Here is a 24,771-nt window from a genome sequence, read left to right on the forward strand (position 1 = left end):
ATGTAAAATGAGAATTTTCAGAAAGGAGCTTTTTTTTTTATTCCAAAGGCACCTGCGAGACTACTAACCCGGGGTCCTAACAGACGCTCACACTTTCAAGATGGCTGCTTCCATCTCAGGATTATTAAAACCTTGGACGCCGAGGTAAAAGAAAAACAACCCTTTTACTAACACGCACACATTAGCAGGCGGTTTCGAGTTGTACGTTATTTATACATTAATATAATTTGAGTGACTACAAATTAAACTAACTAGCTGTGGTATTACATTTAAACCAGTCCCCCAAAGAGGTGAAGGGTGTAATGTTTAGCACATTTTATTTTTATTAAGACAGAATTGACAGTTTTCTTCTTTATCAACAGATTATCTTATCGTTTTGAAAATAATGATAAATGGATCCCACATGTAATTAATATCTGCATGTTTTCACTTATTATTTTATATTATTTATAAAACAAATCAGCAAATATACGTCGGCCGGTTGTTTTTAGGTACACCTGTTCAGCTGCTCGTTAACAAAATATCTATTCAGCCAATTACATGGCACCAACTGAGTTCATTTAGACATGGTCAAGACGACCGGCTCAAGTTCAAACTGACCATCAGAATGAGGAAGAGAGGTGAAGCAGATGAGCTCCAGCTGCAGAAGTCCACACCGGCTGCCATCTCTGTCAGCTAAGAACAGGAAAATTAGGCTACAATTTACACAGACTCAACAAAATTCGATAAAAAGATTGGAAATACGTTACCTGGTGTAATGAGTCTTGATTTCTGCTGCGACGTTTGGATGGTGGGGTCAGCATTGGTGTAGTGGATATTTTTCCTTGAGTACCTTAGCACCAACTTTCATTTAAACACCACAGCCTACCTGAGTGTTTTTGCTGATCACGTCTCTTTATGACCAGAGTTAATCATCTTCGGTTTGCTGCTTCCTGAATGCTCCAAGTCACAAAGCTCACATGATCTCAAACTTGCCACAGTCACCAGATCTCATCTCCAATAAACCATCGTTAGTTTGTGATAGAACAAGAGATTCACATAATGGATGTGTGACAAATCTGCAGCAACTGTCTGTGCTGTCATGCCAATATGGACCCAAATCTCTGAGGAATGTTTCCAGCACCTTTTTGACTTTATGCTAAAATAATTGAAAATTAATGCAAAAGGCAACCCAGTACTAGCAAGGTGTGTCAAATGAAGTGGGTGGTGACTGTGGACATCTTTTAGAGTATCTTGCTTTGTTTGACCAGCAGCCTGTAATCCAGATATTTAGTTCACAGCTATATAATTCTGGGAAGAAGCTGAGAGTGCCTAAATTTAAAAAAAAAGAAAAAGAAAGAAGAAGAAATACTAGAATATCTGGTGATTGACTGACAAATAATGAAGAAATTCCTGATTCACAGAGACATTTCTGATGTGTATTGACAGTCTGTTATTGGATTTATTTAGTGGTGCTGTTTACTGTGTACTTGGGTTTTAGCCTTGTGCTTTACAGTAGGGTTTTCAAGGATACGTGACCATAGGAAAGTGAAAAATGTTTGAACAGTTTTAATGTGATAGATTACTTGTAAATGGTCCAATTGATTAACTCTGAGTTATAATTGGTGATGACCTCAATCATAACCATTTGCTTTAGCGAAACGAAAAAAGTTTTTTTTTTTTTTGATAGATTAGGATTAGTTTAATTTTTTTTTCTTCAGCTGACAGTGAGACACTGTCAGCAGACACAAACTACCCAGTAACTTTGTGAAACTCAGTTCTGTCATTTGTTTGCAGAGTGTTCCTGGTGAGATGGAGCAGATACAACCCTTATTATCTGGAACCTGAAGTCAGCAAGGAGGCCTACAGCCGACCAGCGACGGAGCTGAGTGCAGAGGAGAAGGAACAGCGCGAGCTCAAGACCCTCAGGCCCATCAAGGCAGCCACCAGCGGAGTCTCAAGCTCTGTTTTTGATGACCCAGTCATCAGGTAGACTCACATCTCAGCTCACAACAACAGGAAAGATGTGTGCATAGGAATGTTCATGTCAGGTGATGATTTTTGTCTTTGTTTTTCAGTAAATTCATCAACATGATGATGGAACATGGAAACAAGGTTTTGGCTAGAGAGATAATGACACAGGTAAAAAAAAACATGTTAATAATAAATAGAGGTGTCAACAGCAGTCTAAATAAACGGTAAATAGATAACTACTGCTTGTCTTGTGTTTAGACGCTGGAGAACATAAAGAAGAAGCAGGTGGAGAAGTATCACAAAGCTTCTGAGGGGGAGAGGGAAGCGATCGAGTGTAACCCCTACACCATCTTTCACCAGGCTCTGGAGAACTGCAAGCCTGTGGTTGGGCTAGCCAGCATACAGAAAGGTGGAAAATACTACCAGGTCAGTAATGAGACACACCACTGCCTGCACAGAAAACACAGAAAAATAAGATTCAATTCAGTTTTATTTATATAGAGCCAAGTCACAAGTTGCCTCAAGGCAACATAAAGACTCTACAATAATATAGAGAGAAGCCCAACAGTCACATGACCCTTCTGAGAAAGTATTTGGTGACAGTGGGAAGGGAAAACTCCCCTTTAACGGGAAGAAATCTCCAGCTGAATTGGCACCGGGGAGGGGCATCTATCTGCCATAACTGATGAGAGGGAGACAGGACAAATGATGCTTTTCAACAGCTTCCACACTTTAAAAATGGGACACACAGTTTGTCTTTGTGGTTTGGTTTTTAGACACATCTGCTGATCTTATATCTGCGAAGCATAAAGGCAAGTAATTGCATTCCTCTTGGCCTCTGACCCCACCCAGGTGCCCATTCCACTCACGGACAACAGGCGGCGCTTCCTCGCCATGAAGTGGATGATCACAGAGTGCCGGGACAACAAACACAGACGCACGCACATGTATGAAAAACTCTCCCAGGAGCTGCTGGCGGCCTTTGGCAAAGAGGGCAACGTGATGAAGAAGAAGTACGAGCTGCACAAGATGGCTGAAGCCAACAGAGCCTATGCTCACTACCGCTGGTGGTAGAAAGCAGCGAAACGGCGTCGACTGAAATCTGATGACTAACAGACTGGAATGAAGTCAGGTCAGCCGCACAGAGCCGCAGCAGCTCAAAGTGCTGAGACATAAAAATCATTTGGACTGTAAAATGCTGTCAGAGGGATGAAGCGTGTATAAAGAAGAACTGAACATGGCTTACTGTCACTGTTGTATTAAGGAAGCTGTACTGTGTACAAGTGTGTTGTATTTGCAATAATAAATGCAAATAATACAAACTTACAAAGATTTATTAGAACAAACTTTCATTTAATGCACAACCCAATCATAAAAAAGAAAAAATGGAACGTGTAGTAAAAAATAGATTCATGTTACAGTCAGGTCTGTGGAGTCATTTAGGGATTTGGTTAAGTCCTTCTTTGACTCATTGCAGTTTAACACACAAATGCATTTTTTTCTTGGTTTTGTTCATTTGACCCAAGAATCTGCAAGAAAAAAAACCTGCAACGGCTGAAATTTAAATCTCCCTACACTAACAAAGAAAATGATTTCAGGAGACAAAATACTTCAGTGCATCTATGAGCGGCTTTTAAGTAACTTCTTTGTTTTTATCATTGTCAGACTGCCTTAAAGTCAAATTTCAACATACATTCTACAGATCGTGGTTACGAAAACAACCACATTTGAAAGATGTAATATTTTAACAGCACGGCACCTGTGCCTGAGCAAACTCCTGAAAGCCATGGTGGACTATCAAACGTAGTGTTGCTGGTGTAAAGAGAAGTTAAATCGTTTTGAAAAAACACTTTTTATGAGCTTTGCAATCATAACTGACCTGCAAAAGGAGCTCCGATAAAGGAGAAGAAAACAGATCCCTCTGCCTCTTAAGGTAAAAATAAACATGTCAGTCTTTATGGAGTTGTTGGTACCATGTGATGGTATTCAAGTTATATCGGCACAGCTTGTTTAACAAATATTTTATATCAAGGAATCTGATGTTTCTGCAGAAAAGTGGTTTAACCAATCACTGCTGTTAGAAACAAAAAAATAAAATAAATCCCTGAATTGAGACTCTGCCAAACTGATCGCTAACAGGATTTTACAGGACAAAGTAAGCAGAAACTCTTCCCATCGCAATTTAAAACCTTTTCAAAATTTTAAGTTTACACTAAAATATCAAAATAATTAAATCAGGTTTTATCTGACTGGAATGTTATTTGGATTTGGTAAACTAAGGTTGCCATATTCTCTCAAAACAGGAATGCTAGAATGATTAAAAATGTAAAAAACAAAACAAAAAGTTGCCTCAGCTCCTCTGGCTGCATCAAACCTGAACACAAACGTCTTTGAAACAAAGTGAACCTGAATGTGGTCAAACCTCGTTAACTCAACTTCAGCTCCGCGTGACCTATTGCACATTCCACAGCACGCGTCAGGAACATTGTATTAGTCTTTTTAGAGAAATCACCATCTTCTCAAACTCCTCCTCAGATTGCTTGGAGGATATTGCTATCTATCCTCAAAAAGCTGGTTTTGTAATCAGTGGCGCTTGAGTAGTGTCCAAGGTGCTTGAAGGCTCTAGTGCTCAGCGCCCTGCTCCTTGAGTCCTAGTCAGCTATTTCACTGTAGTAGTACTTGTGAGCGGTGCTGCTGAGCATCCAACCTCCGGCCCTGAATTCCAGGATCTCCAGCAGCAGCAGGCGGGCCATGGACGAGAGGCCCTCCTGGAGCAGAAAGCCGTCCCGCAGCAGGAAGAACAGGTCATTCATCCGTTGGTTGTCCGCCTTCTCCAGCTGCTCTCCGATGCGATGCAGCTGCACCACCAGACAGTCCACCTGTGGAGAAAGGTGGAGACGCCTCAGTAAAAACGAACGTCACACTAAAAGGGAGATTATAGTTTCGCTGTGGTTAGGGTAAACTGTCGGCAGCCATGGACTGCCCAAATGTGGGCAGTATAAATGTTACGTGCTACAACACATCTGTGGACTACACTTACATGTGCTGTTATTGGTTCACCACCCAGCCACAGAGAAGAGTGAAGTTGAAGCAAAACTAAAAGAGGCCATGCTTCTCATACTGCATTTTTTTTTTAAATCTTTGATGGGGTTTTTTGTGCTTCTCTGGCCCACTTTTCAACTAATCAACACAGTGTCATCCATGTCAAACAATGTGCAGGTAACTGTTCCACTATGCAGAAAAAAGTGGAGGTTCATTGGCCAAAATGCAATTATGAAAGCTTTAACAATCAATTTTTCAGTTTTTTATTAGCCTTTATAGATTTATATGCATTTGTAGTCAGACAAAAACCACCCAGTGGAACAGGAGGTATATCGACTGACTATACAAAACAACCCCACTCCCCCAGTCAGTCCTGGAAAACCACTATAGGACTTTTACACTTATATGCAAATGACTGATAAACACTTTCTCCAGATATCTTCCTCACCTCATCCTCATTCATTAGAGCGTCTGGTTTGGCCAACCTCATCAGGCAGTCATACACAGGATGAACCAGGGCCACCATCGGCATGTTGTTCACCTAAAAAACACAGTGTGGAGAGTCCTTATATATATTTATTAGTTTCAGATGTAGCCATTCTTGTATTTTGCTTGTTTACATTATTGTATTTTGCACAACTCTGTTGCTTGTGAAGCTCGCACACAAGAATTTCACTCACATGTGCTGTACCAATGTACCTGCACATGTGATGTGACAATAAAAGTGATTTGATTTGATTACAGCAGCTCAGTATTATCAACATAAAACAAAAGGAAACTGTGTTAAGTCCTTGACTCTGATTTCTCTTACACAAAAGCCAGGATTGAGTAGTCTTACAATAAGGATCACTCTGTTTAAAATGCCAGTGGCTCCAAGCATGGGTGGAACCTGAGTGTGTTAGCACCACACCTTTCAGGCTCATCTTTACACTGCCAATGAATAAACACCTTACTAAATGAGACATGACCTAGATTTTAGAAGCAGCATAATTAGGATCTGTTCAAATTTTAGTGGCTGTTCCTGGACACTTAAATGTGCTGCAGTTAACATATTAGGACCCCCAAGATGCAGCTAGAGGAGGTGTTTGTCTGCAGTGTGGACATACAAGAAAAAAAAAAAAGCAGCATGTCCTCTTAATAAGGACAATGAAAAGGTTCCATTTTTAATCAGAGTGATTTAACAAAGCTGCTTTGTGTTTCCCTTTCCTAAATTTTAATACTCAAAACTCTCTCTGCCTCTTACTTTGAGGTAGTCGAAGATGTTGCAGATGAACGTGACATAGCACACCCACTCCTGCAGAGAGCGTGCCCTCATCTCCTCGCGTTCTTTGAACTCCTGCTGGAGTCGGTTCAACAAGTGTCTCCTGAACACGTTTCCATTGCTCTGCTTGGCTTCAGCCTGCAGAAAGTGTCAAGCAAAGTGTCAGGCAGATAACAGTGAGAGGGTGGACAAAAAGTGGGAGCTTGAATGTAATATATAGGTGGGACTTACTGACCTGCACTATAGTGTAGCAAATACGCCCAGCCTCTTTGCTGAACACGGGGTCCTTCAAAGACTGATCCACAATGATGTTGGATACTTTCTCCAGGTTCACCAGAAATGGATCTGAAAAGAGAGAATATGTTTAAGTGCTTTTTTTTTTTTTTTTTTACAGCACCCAAAAATGACACACATGAAGAAGTTAAGGGTTGACCTTTCAAGGCTGTTTTTAGTAACCTCTGCGTGTCCAGGTCAAATGACTGGATCCGGTAGTCTTCAGCAGAGTTTTCCATTACAGATGCAAGTAAACAAATTACACGGGAGGGCTGTCACCTGTGGAAATCAGACAGTTACTGCAAGCGTTTTCATGCAGAATCTAAGCTTTTCAGAGACAGATCAAAAGGCCACAGTCGGAGACATCCGGGCACTTTTGGTGACCACAATACATGCAAAATCCTGTACAGTCATCAAATTGGCTGGCCCCCGGCCGCGGCTCATTCACTGAGGGATGGAGGGGATTATACAACCCAGTTCAACTAAAAAGTTCACCGAACACCCAACCAAGCATGAGCCAAGTTATCTTCAACTTGTGATGTGACACACCAATGTTACTTCCATATTCAACTAGGTAACGTTAGTTTAGTGTAAGAACACGTAAAACTTCGTCTAACGGTAGCTTTGTTTTCAACAACATTAACATCCATTACAGCTGTAGTGGAAACCAAACGTTAACGGCTAGCATTGACGCTAACGAATCAGAGTGGAGTTTAATACCCAACCTACACTTGCGTTATAACCGCCCGCTGAAAGATACAAACGGGTAAATATTTTCCCGAACTGAAAGAAAACGGTAGTTAAATAATTGACCAAAAAATGGAGGATAATTATGTGACAATTATACCTATTTAATGCCAATGTGTCACATCTACGCTCAGGTAGAGGTATGCTCTGGTAGGCAGCCTTTCCTCGACGCAACCCTAACCTTTCGAAGATGAAGTATCAACAGAAAGATGAGTCCCTCCTCTCTTTTCTTCGCCGCAGACCCTATGGTCTTCGCCTAACCCAAAGTTAACGTAAACGAAGGCCTTAGTCTTGTACTTTCGAGGCCTGTCTACGCCATAGATGTCCTAAATAAAAGAGGATGTGAGTTTTAAGTAGTTACTTGCTGAATTTGACACGGTGTAGTGAGGTAGGGACTTATCTTGACGTGATATTTCGTCTTGGAGAGACTCTTCCGACCCGGCAGTAATATTAGGAGCGTGCTAGCAAGAAGTAGAAATCTGTTCCTGTTCTACTAATTTTGAACTGTACCAGTTGAGGTTCACTGTTGGAGCTGATGTGGTATTCATGAAGGTACGGTGATATTTGTCTGCTTCTGTTACCATTATAGCCAAGTTAATGCCTGCTCTGTTCTTAGTTTACCTTAGCTTAGTTTAGCTAGTTCCAAGGTCTTATTATATGTCCTCCACATGTCTTGTTTTTTTTCTTTTTAATTTTTCTGGTCTTTATGGCATTTTATGGTTGTGTTATAATTTTATAAATGGTGAACATGGAAGAAAACCAGCCATTAACAGACACCTAACAAAACACGAATGACGTGGGTGAAGCTGTAAATGTAATGTCGTGGAAACAGCTGCTAGGAAAAAGTCTTGAGCCACCCGTCGTTTCGTTTTTTTAATACTTTACTTCGGAGGAGCCAGACATAGTTGACATTTTTTCAGTGGTGTGAGCAATAGTTCTCCAGGCTTATAAAATTTTGTTTTTTAGTTTGTTTGTTGAACCACTGAACACTGGCATATGAAGTCATTCAGGCATAAAATGGCACACTAATTAAATTATCAACCACTGTTGTGTATCCTTAAAACATTTGAGGAAACTGGACTGGTGGGTGGCAAATGAAAGCCATGTCCTTAAGAAATAGTAAAGACCGACACAGGGCGCGAGAGATCCAACTGGCCCTGCAGGTGATCCATCAACTTTTCACTGAAGTCTCCTTGTAAATAGTCTCAGTGTAAGGGTCGATGTCAAGAAGCCATGCTTAAGGAAGGGAGACAAGGAGAAAAGCCATCTGTAAAACATGGTGGAGGCTTTCAGAATGACAGTGATCCCAAACATGCATGGGGAACTTCTCCGGAAGACTACTTAAAGAAATTACAAGAAAGCTTTTCTAAGAGACTTCAGGCTGTGATGTACAATAAAGGTGGTCATATAAAATATTGACTTTCAAGCTTGTTAGAACAGTATAAAAAATCTACAGAATATATACTGCATTCCCATGTATGTTAGCACATTTCAGTAAACGAAATGTGCTAAATGGGGAAACACCCATTTCTCATTTTCATGAAACGTATATAGGAGTTATATATTACTGTGTATTGTTCTAAAGTCCATCCCCCAAAACCAAACTGGAGGTTTTATAACATCTAGCATGTAACTGTTGTTATAAATATCAAAATACTCACTTTAATACAGTTTGGAAACACCTGTGCTTAAGATTATACATACAAAACAAGCTCATCTCACCAAACGTGATGCAGTTAAGATTATCTTTATCTATTTAAACTTGAATTAAAGTTTGTTTTTAACTGTGTTAAACTGAACAAAGGGTTCGTCATTTGTCTCATTAGAGTTTCTAGAAACCTGAGGCTGTAGAGACATGGTGGGCTATGACCCTGGTGTCCAGGGTGCACCTCTGTCCCCAAAGGAGGCGGCCTTCGCTGGTTCAGCTGCTGGGATGGTCACCAGAGCCCTCATCAGTCCTTTTGATGTCATTAAAATCAGATTTCAGGTAAGGATGTGTACTTGTTTTGGAACATGTGAGACTTGCGTCCAAATGGTGAGAGAAGAGAGCCCAGAAGTGAGAATTCGTGCTCACTTTGAAGATTACCGTGAAGTAGCAGCTGTGACCTTCCAATTGGTGACTGTACTAAAAGCATGTGCAAACATTTGCATTCAGTTTAAAAAAAAAAAAAAAAACAAAACCCAAAAAACAACAACTTTAATCAAGAGATTTTTGAAGCCTGATAAATGCAGGTCATGTGTTGTGTTCTTATCTGTATTTTCCCCCCTGTAGCTGCAGATAGAGCGTGTGTCTTCAAAAACACCACAGGGGAAGTACTATGGGATATTTCAGGCAACACGCTGCATTCATTTAGAGGAGGGACTGTCTGCTTTCTGGAAGGGCCACATCCCAGCACAGCTCCTCTCTATCTGCTACGGAGCTGTCCAGGTACAACCTGCAAACTGTGAACTGCAGGCTAAGTGGAACAATTGTATTACTCTAAACAATCTCAACAACACAGTTGCTTTTATTGTGTCCAATTTGCAGTTTGCGAGTTTTGAGTTTCTGACAGAGTTGGTCCATCAGAAAACGCTGTATGACAGCCAGACAGCAGGCGTTCATTTCGTCTGTGGCGGCTTGGCAGCCTGCTCTGCCACAGTGGTTTGCCAGCCTCTGGACACACTGCGGACACGCTTTGCAGCTCAGGGAGAACCCAAGGTGGGACTAATCATTTCTTATCCTGATCGCTGTCAATGTTTGACAGAATTTCATACATCAGCTCGTTATACAGGTTTTTATTTTACAGTCCTACTTTCAAAAAACTTGGTGCATTGTGAAAAATGTAAATAAAAACAGAATGCAATGACTTGCACATCTTATAAAGTCACATTTTTTCACTAAAGAGTACAGAAAATATAGTAAGTGTTTAAACTGAGAAATTTTTAAGAAAAATGTTAAATCATTTTAAATTTGATAACAGAAACGTATCTTATAACATATTGTTTACCACTTTGGAACAGGCTGTTCAGGCTGTAGTTGTCTGAGAACTGAAGAGACCAGCTGCCGGATTTTGTATGGATGGGAGCATATGTTGTCCCTTTTTTTTTTCTTTTTTTTTTTCTTTTGCCATCAGAATTATTGTCTAAAGGCGAAGAAAGATGCCCAACGGATTTACTTTACCAAATGGATCATCCCGGCCTTGCCGTATTGGTCTATTTGATTCAACTTTGTTTTTATTCTTTATTTTATTGTCAGATGTTACACATGGGACAGACATGACTGGGGGAACGAAAGGGGAGAAAGAAAGAGAGGTAGGGAAAGAAAAACAGCAGGGAAGAGGAACGGTGATAAAGGGGAAAAAAAACAAACAGGAAAAAAAAATACATATCAATCTTCTGGATCACCTGTTGAGAAAGGGGGGAAAAAGAGAGCAATATAATAAACAACAACATTGCAATGATCGATGTGAATATAACAGTAAATACTAAATATTGAATATTATTGTGCAGCACGTAGGATCGACAGCACACCGTGTGCTTTGAGGTAGGAGCCAAAAAGGGTGTAGTTTGTGTCTGTGAGCACCTGTGTGTACACCTGTGAGCATGAGTGCGCTTGTATTTAAAAGGTTCCTTCATGTAATGATCTGCTAGAGGGTGTGGGGGGGGCCATAGCCCCGTCCTCCAGGGCAAGAAGCAGGTATGGAGGAGATCCAGGCTCCAGACATCCAGAGGCCCTCAGAGCACAAGAGCACATGTTGTTCTAAAACCTTTACATACAAATAGATGCAGTATTTAGTTTAGCATATGTCTTGCTGAAGTATGCAGGACCTTCTCTGAAAAAGACGTTGCCTAAGTGGAAACGCATATTGCTCTACAACCTGTGTATATTTTTTTCAGCATCAGTGGTGTCAATTCCAGAGACACTAACGCACCGTCATACCAGAGGTGCAGACTTGTGAACTGAGCTCTGATAACAATGCAGATGGTGCCTCTGCTCTTTAGTCTGCAGAATGCAGCATCAATATTTTCCAAAAGAAGTAAAAAGTTTTGATTAGTCTGTCCACAGAACAGGTTTTTCACTTTGCCAAAGTCCATTTTAAATGAGCTTTGGTTCAGAGAACGTGAAGGTGGCATTTACATATGACTTTATCTTTGCACGAGGGAGCTTTAACCTACATTTGTGGATCATGTAATGATTTCTGGAAGTGTTCCTGAGCCCATGCACTGATTTCCATGACAGAATCATGCCACCCGAGGACCCAAAATGATCACGGGCATCCAGTATTAATTTTTTCTCACTTGTCTGTTGAGGACAGAGATATGCAAATACGTTTAATTAGGCGAATGTAGAAATATTTGAGGATTTGGAAACAAGTTTTTGTTTCCCACACTACCAACAGCATTGAAGACCATTTCAAGTCTTACAACGATGAAATATTCATAAAGCATGTTAAATATTCTCGAATTCCTGCCTTAGGCAGAATCGCTCGCTGTATACTGCTGAAACCCAGTTTTCTATTTCCAGGTGTACAGGAACCTGCGACATGCTGTGTCTACAATGTGGCGATCAGAAGGAACTCTAACATTTTACCGCGGCCTGTCACCAACACTCATGGCTGTGTTTCCTTACGCTGGCCTGCAGTTCTTCTTCTACAATATCTTTAAAAAGTTGTTGGCTCCACAACCCGAAGCTGGGAACTCAGGAGGTGAGTGGAAACTCTTAATTGTGCAGCGTTTACACCTGCACAGGGTTCAGTTTAAAATCCTGTCACTTTTTATGTTCAAGGAAACTTAAAAAGCCTGGTCTGTGGGAGTGGAGCTGGAATGATCAGCAAAACAATCACGTACCCATTCGATCTGTTCAAGAAGAGACTGCAGGTGGGGGGCTTTGAAGCAGCCAGAGCTCACTTTGGACAGGTAAGCTCCTCAACAGCATGTTTCATCATATTTGATTAAGCGCTCTGGGTTTGATGCTGAAGCATTGCCTTCTGCCCTGTGCAGGTGCGGAGCTACAGAGGTCTGCTCGACTGCATGGTTCAAATAGCCAAAGAGGAGGGCTTCCGAGGATTCTTCAAAGGCCTGTCCCCCAGTCTCGTAAAAGCTGCGCTGTCAACAGGCTTCACCTTTTTTTGGTATGAATTTTTTGTCAACGCCATGCATAACTTCAAGGAGAAACGGGGAACAAATGTCATCGCCAAAGACTTTAACAGAAGATGATGAAGGTGGAGGGGAGCAACACACACAATCACGCACATTGGAAACTAACTTATGCCTTGTTATTTTCTTGCACTGAAAAAAATGTGTCAACTGGGTCAATATCATCATTTGTTTCTGTTGTGTTTACATATCACGACAGAAAAATTACTACATTATGTTTTTTGTGATGTCATTTGAGTGTGTGTCGCAAAAGAGCTGGATTTTTTTTTTTTTTTAAAAACATGAATTTAATGTGGGATTTCAAGGTGTGTGGATACTTGCTTTAAAAAGATAAGTGTTAGCATTGAATATTCAAACTGAACTTTGCACACTTTGAGCATTTTGTGTCATTTTACACAAACTGTTCGACTTCATTAAGTTGCAAGAAAAGAATACAACAAAATTAAGCTTTTGTGTTGGTTTTGTGCACAGACAAAAAAAAGCACTTAATATTTATTGCATTATATACTATGGAGGACTGGGTATGTGAGGGACTGCTAACTGAGAGTTCAGTTAGTTTGTTGTGTTACATTACACTGTTAAAGCAGTTGTGTCGATGTGTCTGCTGAACACTATGACGTTATTATTTTTTTCAATAAAGTTTGGATTAAGGAATTGTGTTTGCATGTGTGGTGTGTAGACCAGGATGAACATAGTGTTCACTAGAGGTGTGCATATGAATCGTATGCCTTTTGACACCTTTTATTAAAAAAACCGTTTACATATTGAAGTTTGGCACATGTGCATGGGTCATCACATGCCCCCTAAATGATGAAAAATGAATAAGTGAGGACAAAGAGCTCACAACAGGGTTTACATATTTAAAATAAATAAAATAACTGAATGTGAGCATGTTGGATGCATGCTCTGTTTGCATAAATGCCCACATACTGCTTACTCTCTTACAATTCCTCCATCTAAAGCATAAGTACACTGCACAGCAGTTGCATCTCTTTAATATCTGCAGGGAAAATACCAAAGAGTCCATTAGCTGTGACAACATCCTCATTTAGGTTTGACAGTGTTTCTTGCAGATATTGGCAGATGTCGTGGGAAAGGCCTCAGAGGCGATCGCCTGTACTAATGAGAAGTGTATGAATTGAAAAAGGTAGCAAAAGTTGAGCATGTAGACAGAACAGAAAGTGGCATGTAGGGGGGTGTGGCCTTGCTCCTGAAATTCAGATAAATTATCTGCAGTATGATGAGAGGGGGAACTCAGTTTCAGCTTCATCTATATACAATTTCACGTAATATGTTGAGATATTTATATATTAGAGCTATTTTGCAATATATTGTCTTATTTAATACTGCTGATTTAACTTGTTAGTTACTGTTCTTACTGTCTTGGAGCATATCTGGCCACAAAATTTTCTCTGAGATCAATAAAGTATTCTGATTCTCATTCTAATTTATACAGCATATGTTGTAACTTTATTGCAGTTTATTGTTTGATAACAGCATTTTGGTTATTTTGTAAGTGATTTAAGTGTTAGCCACATGTTTAGTGAGTGCTGTTAATTATAGATTAAATTTTCTGCTAAAAGGGAGCATTTAACAGGTATTTTCATTAGAAAACTGTGTTTCCCAGAATCCTTTGTGGTAGACAAAAGTTACTCTGGGTTTAGCTAGCAAAGAAAGTTTCGGGAAGCCATTATATGTTGCTCTGATGTCGAGCAGTTTATTTGTTGTACATCCCCTTTTGAAGCCCTATATAAAGACTATCGTTTCTGCAATTGATGTCTGATCCGTTTTTTGTTTTGGCTAAGTGGATTCTCCACAATAACATGACTTGATTTCCAAAGTTGCATTTGAATGAGCCACAAGCCTGTCTTTCCATTCAGATAGATCACATTAACAAACTCTCCACACAGTAACGGATGCAGCAGTATTTACTTTCATTTACTGAATACAAAACCCATCAATAGTATGACAGTAAATGAACACAATAAAACCACAATGAAGTCAATACAGCAGCAAAACAACACCACATGACCAAGTCTGTAAAAACTCCTGTAAAACACGACATCACATATAAGGCTCAGATAAGGAAAACATTCAGTTCACAAATATTTAAGGGCAGCCTCGGTAGTCAAGAATCATGCTGTTTCATGAAGACATCATGGCTGCTGAGACACATTACAGAAATGTCAAAGCAGCTTCATCACTTGATATGATATTCTTTTTGAGTCACATTTATATTTTTCATACAGTATATACAAGAATACACAATCACCTTACATCAGACTGTGAAAACCATAATACTCGACTGTTACAGTGGCCAACAAGAGTCCCAACTACATAATTCAGTTACCAAATAAATGAACAAAGCCAGAGATGTTTAAAGATAAAGCAGAAAACAAATGTTAAGTTTATGTGCACTGAGTCTCTCGATATCTTTTCACCAACACACCCTGAGCTTGGATGAAAACAAGGTGACACTGTGGGATAAAACGATTTCAGGAATGTATGCTACACTCAGTCAGGCTAATTGGACTCCATACTGATTAATGAAAGGTGCAGACTGGCTGTTTTCTAAGGAGAAGTGAAGGATGAGGAGCCTGCAGGTGCTTTTGTTGGACTCTCACTGGGATTTACTACACCTTTACACTTGGCGGGCCTTGCTGTGGATGCCTAGCTGTACCTGTAAAGGCAATCTGAGAGCTGTTGGCTTTGCTGGAACGCCGGCGAGTCGGCTGAGGGGCTGGGATCACCAGGACAGTCACTTCTTCTTCAGATGGCTGAGGGAACATTGCAGGATGTGCTGGGTAGGCATCCTCCACTAATACGCAGGTCAGGGGTGTTTAACAGCGGCTTAGCCCCGCTCTCATTCTGGTTGCGGACTGGAGTTCCAGGAGAAAAAGCTTGGAAGCTTGAAGAGTGAATCCCTGCGGCCTGGATCAGGTAGGGTCAAAGTCTCTGGAGCTGACTTCTTCCGGGGTCGCTCTTTGGGCACTGACAGGAAATCAGGGGCTTCGGTGGAGAGGGGAGTGGACGGGGCGCTGTTGGGTCCGCTGCGGGTGCTAGATGGCAGGCGGTTGTCTGAGATGGAAATGGTAGGGGGGAAAGTGCCAATCTTCAGGTTGGTGGCTTCCTGCGTGGCACGCTCGTACTCTCTTACTTCATCCATGGTCATGTCTGTTGGGTTGGAGCAGTGACATAATATTAATAATAATACCTACTGAGCTATCCATGTCCCCATATATGAGAGACAAGGAATCTTTAGAATTGTTTTTATTAGATTTTAATGCAGTTTTTATGTGATATAAGCACAGAGATGTGCAATTCTAATAAACACATAATTTATTAACAATAAAACATAGAAAACACATCAAGTATTTAAACAGATGTGTTTCAGAACAGAGCTTAGTAGTAGTAGAAGTGGGGTGCTGAACTGGCCTGCCTGCGGTTCAGGCCTTTCACCTCTTAAAACCATTTGACCCATCATGAAATATGAAATGGAGCTATGAAGACCCAGGACTGTTAAAAAGCTAGAAAATCAAGCAGCTCATATCCTTAAGTTAACAGATGTTCATGGTTAAAAAAGAGAGGATGCTACACAGCAGTAAACAGGGCCGTGTCCCAACTGTTTTGAGACGTGTAGCTGCCATCAAATTCAAAATGAGCTAATGTTTTTCTTACTTTGGTACATTCGATATGGTTTCTGTGTTCTACAGTGAATAAAATATGACTTTAAGATTTACAACTTCTTTGTATTTTCAATGTCCACAGCATCTCGAGCTTTTTGGAAATGGGACTTTGCAGATTTATTTAATGTGGTGAGGCTGCAAATGTGGAAATATTGCACACAGGTTTCTCAAGGTCTTACAACGAACTGCTTCAAGGGAAATACGTGTCAGGAGAAAACTGTACTCTCAGTTTCCCGTTCTTAGCTGACAGTAGTCACACCTGCGGTCTTTTGCTGTTGTCCATCTGCTCTACAGTTTGACATGTTGCACAATCAGATGTTGTTCTTCATACCTTGATTATAATGAGAATTTGAGTTAATGTTCTCTTCCTATAAAAGCAGTCTGGGCATTCTCTTCTAACCTCTGACATCAACAAGATGAAAAATCAAAGTTTCTAAGACAGTTTCAAAAATACACAAACCAGCCACACTTCTGTAGGAGGAGGTAGGATGTGGCAAAACCAATTAGCAGAGGTGACACTACAGCTAACTGGAGTCACCCATCTAGTGTGGAACATTTTATATGTTATCATTCGTGGTTAATTGTCCTAACAGGCCATTCAGGGAGTCTTTTCTCTGTTTTTGGTGGTGGAGGTTCTAGCATTTACCCTATTTAGAATTATTAACAGGTATCTGTTCCTGTGCATGGTACCCATACACTGCATGCATACACCCTGCTAAAAAGAGCTTGCTAACATTTAGTTGATAACTTAGCACACTATGCTCATGTCCAAATATGACAAATATATCCAAATATTTCCAACTCCAAAAACACCAGATGGAGATGGTCACAAAGCTAAAAGTTGATGAAATTAATAAACAAATTGATAATGTCATGCTAGCTATGTCCATCCTTTGCATACAGTCTATGATCTCCATCTTAAAATGGAAAAATGTATGTGAAGTGGGTGCAATCGTGAGATGAGTCAATGCCTGCACATGAAACTAACCCAAGTTTTCTAAAGACTGTCATCTTCTGCGCACTTACCAATCCACTCATCCACCCAGGCAAAGGCCTGCCTGTGTCCTAAAAGCAGCACATCTCGGATCACCTGAGGAAGATTACAAAAAATAAAAAGAGAGAAAAGGGAAGCAAAGGAGGCAAGCTCACAGGAAAATGAATTCAGGCAGGGACAGAGGCAGGGAGGAAGTTCAAGGAGAGAAACTGCAAATCAGACGGCATTCGCTCTAAAGGATACAGAGAGTTTCACTTCATTTCTCACTTCAAACATTTTCTGTTCACCCCTAGAGGATTATGATTTATGTGGGACACTCCTGGTGTTAGCCTGTGAGTAATGAACCTGCCTCCAATGTGTGTGTGTGTGTGTGTGTGTGGGTGCCTTGGGCAAGGATAGTGCAGGGACAGCTGACCCGAGGGACAGATGCTGTAGCAAAATGGCTTTGGGAAATGAGAGATACAAAGTTTAAATTCTGCAGCCAAGAAAAAGGGAGGTGGTGCTGCAAGGCAAGCTGTGGGATGCGAACAGGGCAGATATTGTTGAAGGTGATAATTAGGGTTGCCAACCGTCCCTTAAAAAACGGAATCGTTCCGTATTTAGAAACAAAAGTACACGTCCCGTATTGAGCTAATAAGGGACGCACTTTGTCCCGTAATACAGTGAGAATCAAAAGTAGTCTATAAATGTTAATGGAATTAACGCTTTGTTTGAAAACATAATTCCCAGCCCCTCTCCTGCTTTGTGACCAATGAGCTGACAGCACACTTATGACAATTCGAGTATGACAATTCAGATTACCGCTCATCTCATTGGTCGAGGAAAGGTCGTTTGCGGAGAAAATACCGGAAGACAACAGATGACCACAACAAGAAGCATGGCCAGCAGGGAAACAAACGCCGACACTGCGGTGCAAGTCTCGGATGACAGTACCAGAGGTGTGGACTCGAGTCACATGACTTGGACTCGAGTCAGACTCGAGTCATTAATTTTATGACTTTAGACTTGACTTGAAAAAATGTTCTAAGACTTGTGACTTGACTTGGACTTTTACACCAATGACTTGGGACTTGAATTGGACTTGAACCGGTTTACTTGAAAAGACTTGATATTTTACCCCAAATATAAAATCTAACATGCATATTATATAGAGATTGAAAATGTGACGTCATTCACGGGTAGAACCGCAAAGGATTCTGGGAACTCGTGGCAAGCGGTACTAGCGCACGCAGGCTTTCAATTAAAATCAGTTATACAGCAATAAAAAGAAACACAAAAATGTCAAGAAGCCGTTGTATGATTAACTGCAATAGCCGGTCGCATGACAGCCACGGGAAGCCGACGGGTAAAGAGATCGGTTGTTATCGGATTACGTCGTTGAAGAGAAATTGTTCAAGCCATGTTTCCGAAGTAACAAAGATGCGACGGATGGCCTGGATTGCAGCCATTCAAAGATCAAATATAACGTCCCAGAACACTCCAGCTCACAGGTTAGTCTGCTCCAAGCATTTACACGAAGGTCAGTGTTTTTTAGTAGTTAATACGTCATTTTCATAACATAATTAGTGATATAGGTTACAAGCAAGTCTGGCGCTGAACAGAAATTGTCGCGCTATGCTCCTTTATTTATTGTGCATAAATAGTGAATTGTCCTGACACAATATTGCGTTTCGCTTCTGTTATTATGGTACATTGACAAAAACATATACTTTTATTCACAGGATAAAACAGGTTTTTGTATCACTAATTGCCCAGTACGATTACAGCATACAATATTATTGTCACTGCTACATTTCTGTGATGCTACCAGAAATTATTTCCACTACTAATTAATTACCGTTGAGCTCAAAGGTCCTATTAATAAACGGTTAAGGAATGTGTATTTATGACGACAATTTGTGAGACTGGTAAACTTATGATACGTACGATGGTCTTTCGTTCTACATGGTGCATTTCAAGGTCCTGCACCCATCCGTCGGTAAACTGTACCTGGGCTTGTTGCAGTGACCTGAAGTTACTAAACTTCATGAGTGTATGCACTCACTCCAAGAACCGTATGATTATAAATATGCATATAAATATGCTACGATGAGATAGCTGACTTCATCTAACTAGCAAATGTTGTCCAGGCTACGTTGGTGATACAGTTTTTTTTAATGTGTATATTTTTGTCATGCGATTTTAAAGCTGGTCCTACAACCGCATCCAAGAATAACATGCAGCTTATCTCAGAACTGTCGGTGAAAATTATTCTTGGAGCTAAGTTTAATTGAGCTGCATTTTAAAGAGGTGCAATTTCACAATTTGTGTATATTTTCTAAGTTCACTATTTTGTCATGTGTTGAGAAAAACACAGATTTAAAAATTACATGGTCTAATATTTACATTTAGCATAACTGCAACATTATTTTTTCGTTGTTTTTTTTTTAAAGACTCGAAAGGACTTGAAATTCAAAGTTTCAGACTTGTGACTTGACTCGGACTTTTACACCAGTGACTTGAGACTCGACTCTGACTTGCCTGACATTACTTGAGACTTGACTTGAGACTTGAGGATAAAGACTTGAGACTTGCAAAACAATGACTTGGTCCCACCTCTGGACAGTACACCTAAAGCTGGGCAGACACTGCGATTTTTTTCAGTCGCGCGATTCAGCTCCTGCTCAAATTGCACGATTGACTCGCAGAGGTTAGAAGTTCGTAGGTCACGATGCAGGGTCTCATTCCAAAACGCCCGATGCTCTGATGCGACCTGAGTGCTCACACTGTGCCTCCATAAAATGAAGGTTATAACAGAAAATCTGTCGCTCGCTCTCTCTGTCTTTCACTCACACAGACACACCACCACCATCAACTTTGCTAAATTGCTAATGAAAAACATTGATCAGGCAGCTGTGTGAGCGCCTGTGGTGACACCCTCACGAGCGATTGATGATCGGGAGCTGGTCGTAAGGTGTTAATCGCTTCTCGTTACCCCACGTATACTACACGACGCACGATGAAGGCCAAAATCGGTCCGATCACTCAAAAATCGGCTCAAAATGGGCCTAAAACCGCACAGTGTAAGCCCAGCATTAGAGCAGCAATGTTTGTTCCCCTCAGAGAAAGGGAAGAATGGGAAAAGGAAAACACCTGGCTGGAAAAAGTTAATATGGGCATGTGCAGTGAATATCAGCGCTATGTGGCCAGAAGTGTGATAATATAACTTATTTTGTGTAATAAACAACTGCAAGGATAGATGATTACAACAAATAGATGACTAATACATAAAAGTAATACATAGATGAATAATGATGATGCGTAATCATGGGAACAAGCGGGTTTACAAACAGGAGCAGCTGATTAGCATTAGAAAAGCTGAAATAATACCTCAGCTGTAGCCAATTGTACTAAATGCACTAAATGTGCACAGTTACAAGAATATTTTTCTTTCTATTATTTTCTATTATTTTAAGTTAAGCAGGACAGAGTTCTTTTAAAGAAAGATTTACTTATATTCTCAAAAGTTAAGCATGACAGGCTTCTGTTTAAGAAAGAGACCTGTTTTACTGTGTTAATGTTGTCATTTTGAGCTAAAAATAAATGGCTAAATGATCATTTGTTTCACATGTGTTCATATCACAAAGAATAGAATATGCATCTACTTAAATCAACTTCAAGTCAAATGGTTAAAAAAATAATTTCACACACAAAAAAAGAGCTAGAAAATTCACCACACTGGGAAGGGTGAAGACAACTGGGTCGCCCGGCCCTGGCCACGAGGTGTCCCTTATTTATTTTTCAGGGAGTTGGCAACCCTAGTGATAATAGAACTGCTGATCTAGCTCACGGCCGTGTATCACATGTTTTCAGAGCAAAAGATAGGACGCCTCTGGCTCAGACGATGATATAAGCAGGCTGAAACTCATCTACAACGTGTCTCTTGCCCCCAAAAATGGTTTGTCCTGACCTTGTGTACAAACTGCTCCACACGGGTTTGCAGGCCCCAGACTTCAAATTTGACAGTGACCAGTTTGTAGGAGCACATGATGGGGTCCTGGGTGTCGAGCCATCCTTCCTGCAGAAGCCCTCGGTTCGTCTTCTTTGACTTAAAATACCGAAGGTCCTGCAAGGCCACAAGAAACCAGGTTCAGAAAAACAACTCATTTTTCCCCAGGAGTTAAATAAACACAAACAATCTTATGTCGATAATCCTCATAAAATTTACATAAGACCATAAGGAAAATTTGTTGAACTGTTTTCAAACCAATACTTCAAATTAAAACTATACTTCCTGCCATCTAATCTCTCTCACACACATCAATTTCCTCCTCTCTGCCCACAGGACAGGATCATCTGCTTTTATTTACGAGGCTAATGCAGGGTATAGCTAAGAAGCACAGTGGGAGTCTCAGAAACTTTACACGCATTAATCACTGCTCCCAGTGGACTAATTATGCTGTGATGCTCATTTGTCTTAGAGTCATGCATCTGAGTGTGACAGAGTGTCTCTATCCCTGCTGGGAAAGTACTTGTAGAGGAGGTGGAAGACGTCTGTTATATTCTTCTCCGCATAAAATGTTTCATCAAGTGTATTGAGAGACGGAAAGATGAGAAATGCTAATGACAGATTAATCGCTTTTAAGCACATTTTTTAATAAGCAAATATCTCTCCAAAAGATGTTTTACTTCACTTACTTTTCCTCCTGGTTTTGCTGAACAAGTTTCATTAACTGTAGATTGTATTTCAAGAAGGTCTAAAAAGTGAAGCCAAAGTCAAAGTGCTTTAAATATGATTTCTTTCTGGTGACCAGCAGGGAGCAAATCCTCTGGCTGCAAATAGTTTGGTTCTATATACTGCATCATATATGCTGCATCCAGTCAAATCACCAGCAAGTGTGAGGATCTCTATAAAAACAGAAGGTTTTGGTAGTTTGCAGGTCTGGAGCATTGCCACAGTCTTGCCAGGAGTGGACGATGCAGCAAACTCACCCACGGCCAGACTGTGCCATGATCATACAAACGGCAAAAAACTCAAAAGCATTTGTCACTTTATGGTCTCAAATGTTATTTTAATACCTTCTTTCATACATCATGAGGTTTATTTTGTAAATTATGTTCATAAAATAGATTATAACACAGACGTGACTAAGTTGTGACTAAGTTGTGACTGTGAACAGCATCTCCAGGCTTTAATAACAGCAGAACACAAACACAAAATAGGTGACATCCACCTTTTCTATACGAGCTATGGCTTGAACTAATATCAGTGGGGCAGAGAGGCTTTTTGTTGATTAAGATTACATCAAATTCCATTAAAATCAAGCATCTGACACTCATGCATGTGTTGAGCCGTATTGAGCCAAACGTGGTTTTAAAGATCCTTCATTTTTTTTGTATTAATTGATTTCTCAGTGTGATGCATGCTGGTTTTATTTAGTTAAAATACGTTTAGACACTACAATAACGTCTTTTTATCTTCAGCACTGGAAATTCTTCCTTGTCTTGTGGACGCTGGTTGCATGTGTTTGCATCATGAGCACCTGCTGTCAGACCTTTGACTTTTTTCTCCTTTGTTTTTAACCCCCGACATTTGACACAGTTCATCTGTTTTTAAAATAATATTTACATTAGACATCTGACTTCTGTGTTTAGCTCTGGACAGCATGTCTGTGCTATTCTTAGCTCTCAGTGGTTAAAAGCAGAGGATGACAGAGATCGGTGGGAGGTGCGTGTGTGAAAGTGAGGGTGTCAATAACAAAACTGCAGCGCTGTCATGACCCCTCTTGGTTATTAATAGCTCAGCTTTTTATGACCATCACGTCCTGATAGATGAGCGAACGCACGCGCATACAAATGTCAAATCTCTGGAGAAAAGATAACACCCTATTCTGTTCCCTTCTCCTCACATCTCAGTTGTTGACTTCTCTCCTCCTCCCTCCTATTCACCCTTCTTTCCACTTCCTTCCACAGTATCTGTGCCGTGGCTGCAAGTATTCATTCACTCCTCATCCTGAGGTCAGTGACGTCGCTCTCCTCACCTCCGACTCCTTGTAGTGGCGCTCGGGGATCTCATCGTAAGCGATGTCCAACAAACACACATCCATCTCCTCTTCTCTGGGCTCACTGCCAAAGATCTGAGGAACAGGGAACAGTTCAGTATGTGAGGACAGCTCAATCAGTGGCGTTGACAAATGCTGTGGGATGAAGTGCCGTCACTTGGTGGATTTATAAAGGCAGCTTCACGCATCACGTAAATGCTGGGAGTCATTTTAGTCACACATCATATTGCTGTACAGGAAAGCAGTGGTTGAAAGGGTTTACGTTTGACAAAAAGATAATTTCCTGAGCACGTCCCGTCCTTCTAGCTTTACCCTCAAACAATAGGCCAAACAAACTGTGAGTAGGAATGTGAGTCACACCAAGTGGTCAATGATTTCCTCCTGTGTGACTCACGGGACGCAGCAAAGCAATGTTGACTAGTTATCCGCTCCTTTCAGAGCAGTGAAAGCGCTCTTGAGTCATGGACATTAATTTAACTTCCTGCATTCTTTGAATCTTTTCCATGGGTATAGGGCCAGGAGCAAAGGGCAGGGAGTCAACTGCCAAGGTTATTACAAGAAATGAGGGAGGCTGGAATAAAGAGAGAATAGCGGTGACTGCACAAATGGTGGGACCAGTGGGGTGTTAACATGAGAGCGGAAAGACCCTTCTATTGAGTTTGCCTGCACCCACATTTGTTACAATCAGTTTCAAATGTGAGATTTTGACCATCTGTGAAACCATCGTGATGTTCCTGCAACTCTCATAATCCACCACTAGGTGGGGCCGCAGCCTTTTCCTTCTACTACATTGTGCATTCGAGTAATATTGTGCAACAGTCAGACTTGCCTCCACTGCCAATACCAAGTGTTGCTCTGAAGGTGAGGTGGAGATCAATTGAAGTGCTTTTACCTGGTTTGAAATACTCAACACAACCAGCAGGACCTTGTCAGGTTGATTTAATAAAAGACAATTACAGTCAATCTATTTTATAGCTATAGTTCTGTGCAAAAGGTTTTAACCAGCTCTTATTTCTTCATATTTTACTTTAAAGGAGCCAGACTTTCTTGTAATTTTTAAAAGTGGTCTTAAACATTAGTTCTGCAGATTGTCTGAAGGTTTTTTAATGTTGGTCTTAAGACAACAGACTGCTTTTTCACTTGCTTTCAGTCTAGTCCGTCTACGTGACCATTTTCAGTGGATCATTTGAACCATTGTTGTTTCTACACATAACAAACAACTTAGCAAAGAACCAATTTTAAATTTTGTCTTTAGGGACTTTCTTACTAGTCTGTCTTGAAAAACACATTTTTCTGTGAATTAATTGTATGAAAAATGCCAAAGACACTGAGGTTTGACAGGCATAAAATTGTATCTTTGCACCAACAAAGTGATTCCCAAAGAGCTGTTAACCAAAAACTTTGCTCGTTATAGAGATTCAGACTGTCCACCTATTGTTCAGATGTGTCTGGCAAAGTATCTATGAGAAATTATCATAATGACAGATTGAAAAAGATTGTGATTGTCCAAGATACAAATGAACGAAGACAAAAACATTCATGTTAACAGTCGCAATCACTGCCTGAAGAAATCAGAACAGCAGAATGACTGATAATTCTCCTGATTTCCTTGGCACACAATGATGCAATAACCCTCTG

The 24,771-nt window shown here is 40.6% G+C and overlaps 4 protein-coding genes across 5 annotated transcripts in view; 2 read left to right on the top strand and 2 right to left on the bottom strand.

Annotated features, from left to right (window-relative positions):
• The first annotated feature begins 88 nt into the window (after positions 1-88).
• mrps7 (mitochondrial ribosomal protein S7) lies at positions 89-3,225 on the top strand. Its single transcript, XM_085352362.1, has 5 exons — positions 89-144; positions 1,777-1,968; positions 2,058-2,121; positions 2,212-2,379; positions 2,806-3,225. Exons 1-5 carry the CDS (start codon positions 101-103, stop codon positions 3,025-3,027), a joined length of 690 nt encoding a protein of 229 aa, XP_085208488.1. The 5' UTR covers positions 89-100; the 3' UTR covers positions 3,028-3,225.
• Positions 3,226-4,211: 986 nt separating this feature from the next.
• On the bottom strand, positions 4,212-7,435 carry mif4gdb (MIF4G domain containing b). Its single transcript, XM_085352364.1, has 6 exons — positions 7,377-7,435; positions 6,690-6,808; positions 6,492-6,601; positions 6,239-6,394; positions 5,444-5,536; positions 4,212-4,832 (listed from the first exon to the last, which is right to left on the bottom strand). The coding sequence occupies exons 2-6, from the start codon at positions 6,766-6,768 to the stop codon at positions 4,605-4,607; spliced, it is 666 nt and encodes a 221-aa protein (XP_085208490.1). The 5' UTR covers positions 6,769-6,808; positions 7,377-7,435; the 3' UTR covers positions 4,212-4,604.
• A 335-nt stretch (positions 7,436-7,770) lies between these two features.
• On the top strand, positions 7,771-12,563 carry slc25a19 (solute carrier family 25 member 19). The gene is made up of 7 exons (XM_085352365.1): positions 7,771-7,828; positions 9,103-9,263; positions 9,549-9,704; positions 9,804-9,974; positions 11,781-11,961; positions 12,042-12,172; positions 12,257-12,563. The coding sequence occupies exons 2-7, from the start codon at positions 9,132-9,134 to the stop codon at positions 12,470-12,472; spliced, it is 987 nt and encodes a 328-aa protein (XP_085208491.1). The 5' UTR covers positions 7,771-7,828; positions 9,103-9,131; the 3' UTR covers positions 12,473-12,563.
• A 2,712-nt stretch (positions 12,564-15,275) lies between these two features.
• pitpnc1a (phosphatidylinositol transfer protein cytoplasmic 1a) overlaps positions 15,276-24,771 on the bottom strand; it is a 53,037-nt gene continuing 43,541 nt past the window's right edge. For both annotated transcript variants that reach the window (XM_085352367.1, XM_085352368.1), the window contains 4 exons: positions 23,113-23,208; positions 21,042-21,197; positions 17,125-17,188; positions 15,276-15,586 (listed from right to left, as the gene is read on the bottom strand). In XM_085352367.1, the coding sequence (XP_085208493.1) occupies positions 15,276-15,586; positions 17,125-17,188; positions 21,042-21,197; positions 23,113-23,208 (627 nt within the window). The remainder of the gene's footprint in view (positions 15,587-17,124; positions 17,189-21,041; positions 21,198-23,112; positions 23,209-24,771) is intronic.

The sequence above is a fragment of the Diplotaxodon limnothrissa genome, linkage group LG4 (genome assembly GCF_057381915.1).
Source record: "Diplotaxodon limnothrissa isolate DT_005_m linkage group LG4, D_limnothrissa_male_GT1.1, whole genome shotgun sequence".
NCBI lineage: Eukaryota > Metazoa > Chordata > Actinopteri > Cichliformes > Cichlidae > Diplotaxodon > Diplotaxodon limnothrissa.

Coding starts and splice junctions, on each gene's coding strand:
- mrps7 (XM_085352362.1), top strand. CDS start 101: ATGGCTGCTTCCATCTCAGGATTATTAAAACCTTGGACGCCGAG. Junction 145..1,776: donor TTAAAACCTTGGACGCCGAG/GTAAAAGAAAAA, acceptor ATTTGTTTGCAG/AGTGTTCCTGGTGAGATGGA. Junction 2,122..2,211: donor CTAGAGAGATAATGACACAG/GTAAAAAAAAAC, acceptor TCTTGTGTTTAG/ACGCTGGAGAACATAAAGAA.
- mif4gdb (XM_085352364.1), bottom strand. CDS start 6,768: ATGGAAAACTCTGCTGAAGACTACCGGATCCAGTCATTTGACCTGGAC. Junction 6,395..6,491: donor TTTGCTACACTATAGTGCAG/GTCAGTAAGTCC, acceptor CACTTTCTGCAG/GCTGAAGCCAAGCAGAGCAA. Junction 5,537..6,238: donor ACATCTTCGACTACCTCAAA/GTAAGAGGCAGA, acceptor TGTGTTTTTTAG/GTGAACAACATGCCGATGGT.
- slc25a19 (XM_085352365.1), top strand. CDS start 9,132: ATGGTGGGCTATGACCCTGGTGTCCAGGGTGCACCTCTGTCCCCAAAG. Junction 9,975..11,780: donor CAGCTCAGGGAGAACCCAAG/GTGGGACTAATC, acceptor TTCTATTTCCAG/GTGTACAGGAACCTGCGACA. Junction 12,173..12,256: donor CCAGAGCTCACTTTGGACAG/GTAAGCTCCTCA, acceptor TGCCCTGTGCAG/GTGCGGAGCTACAGAGGTCT.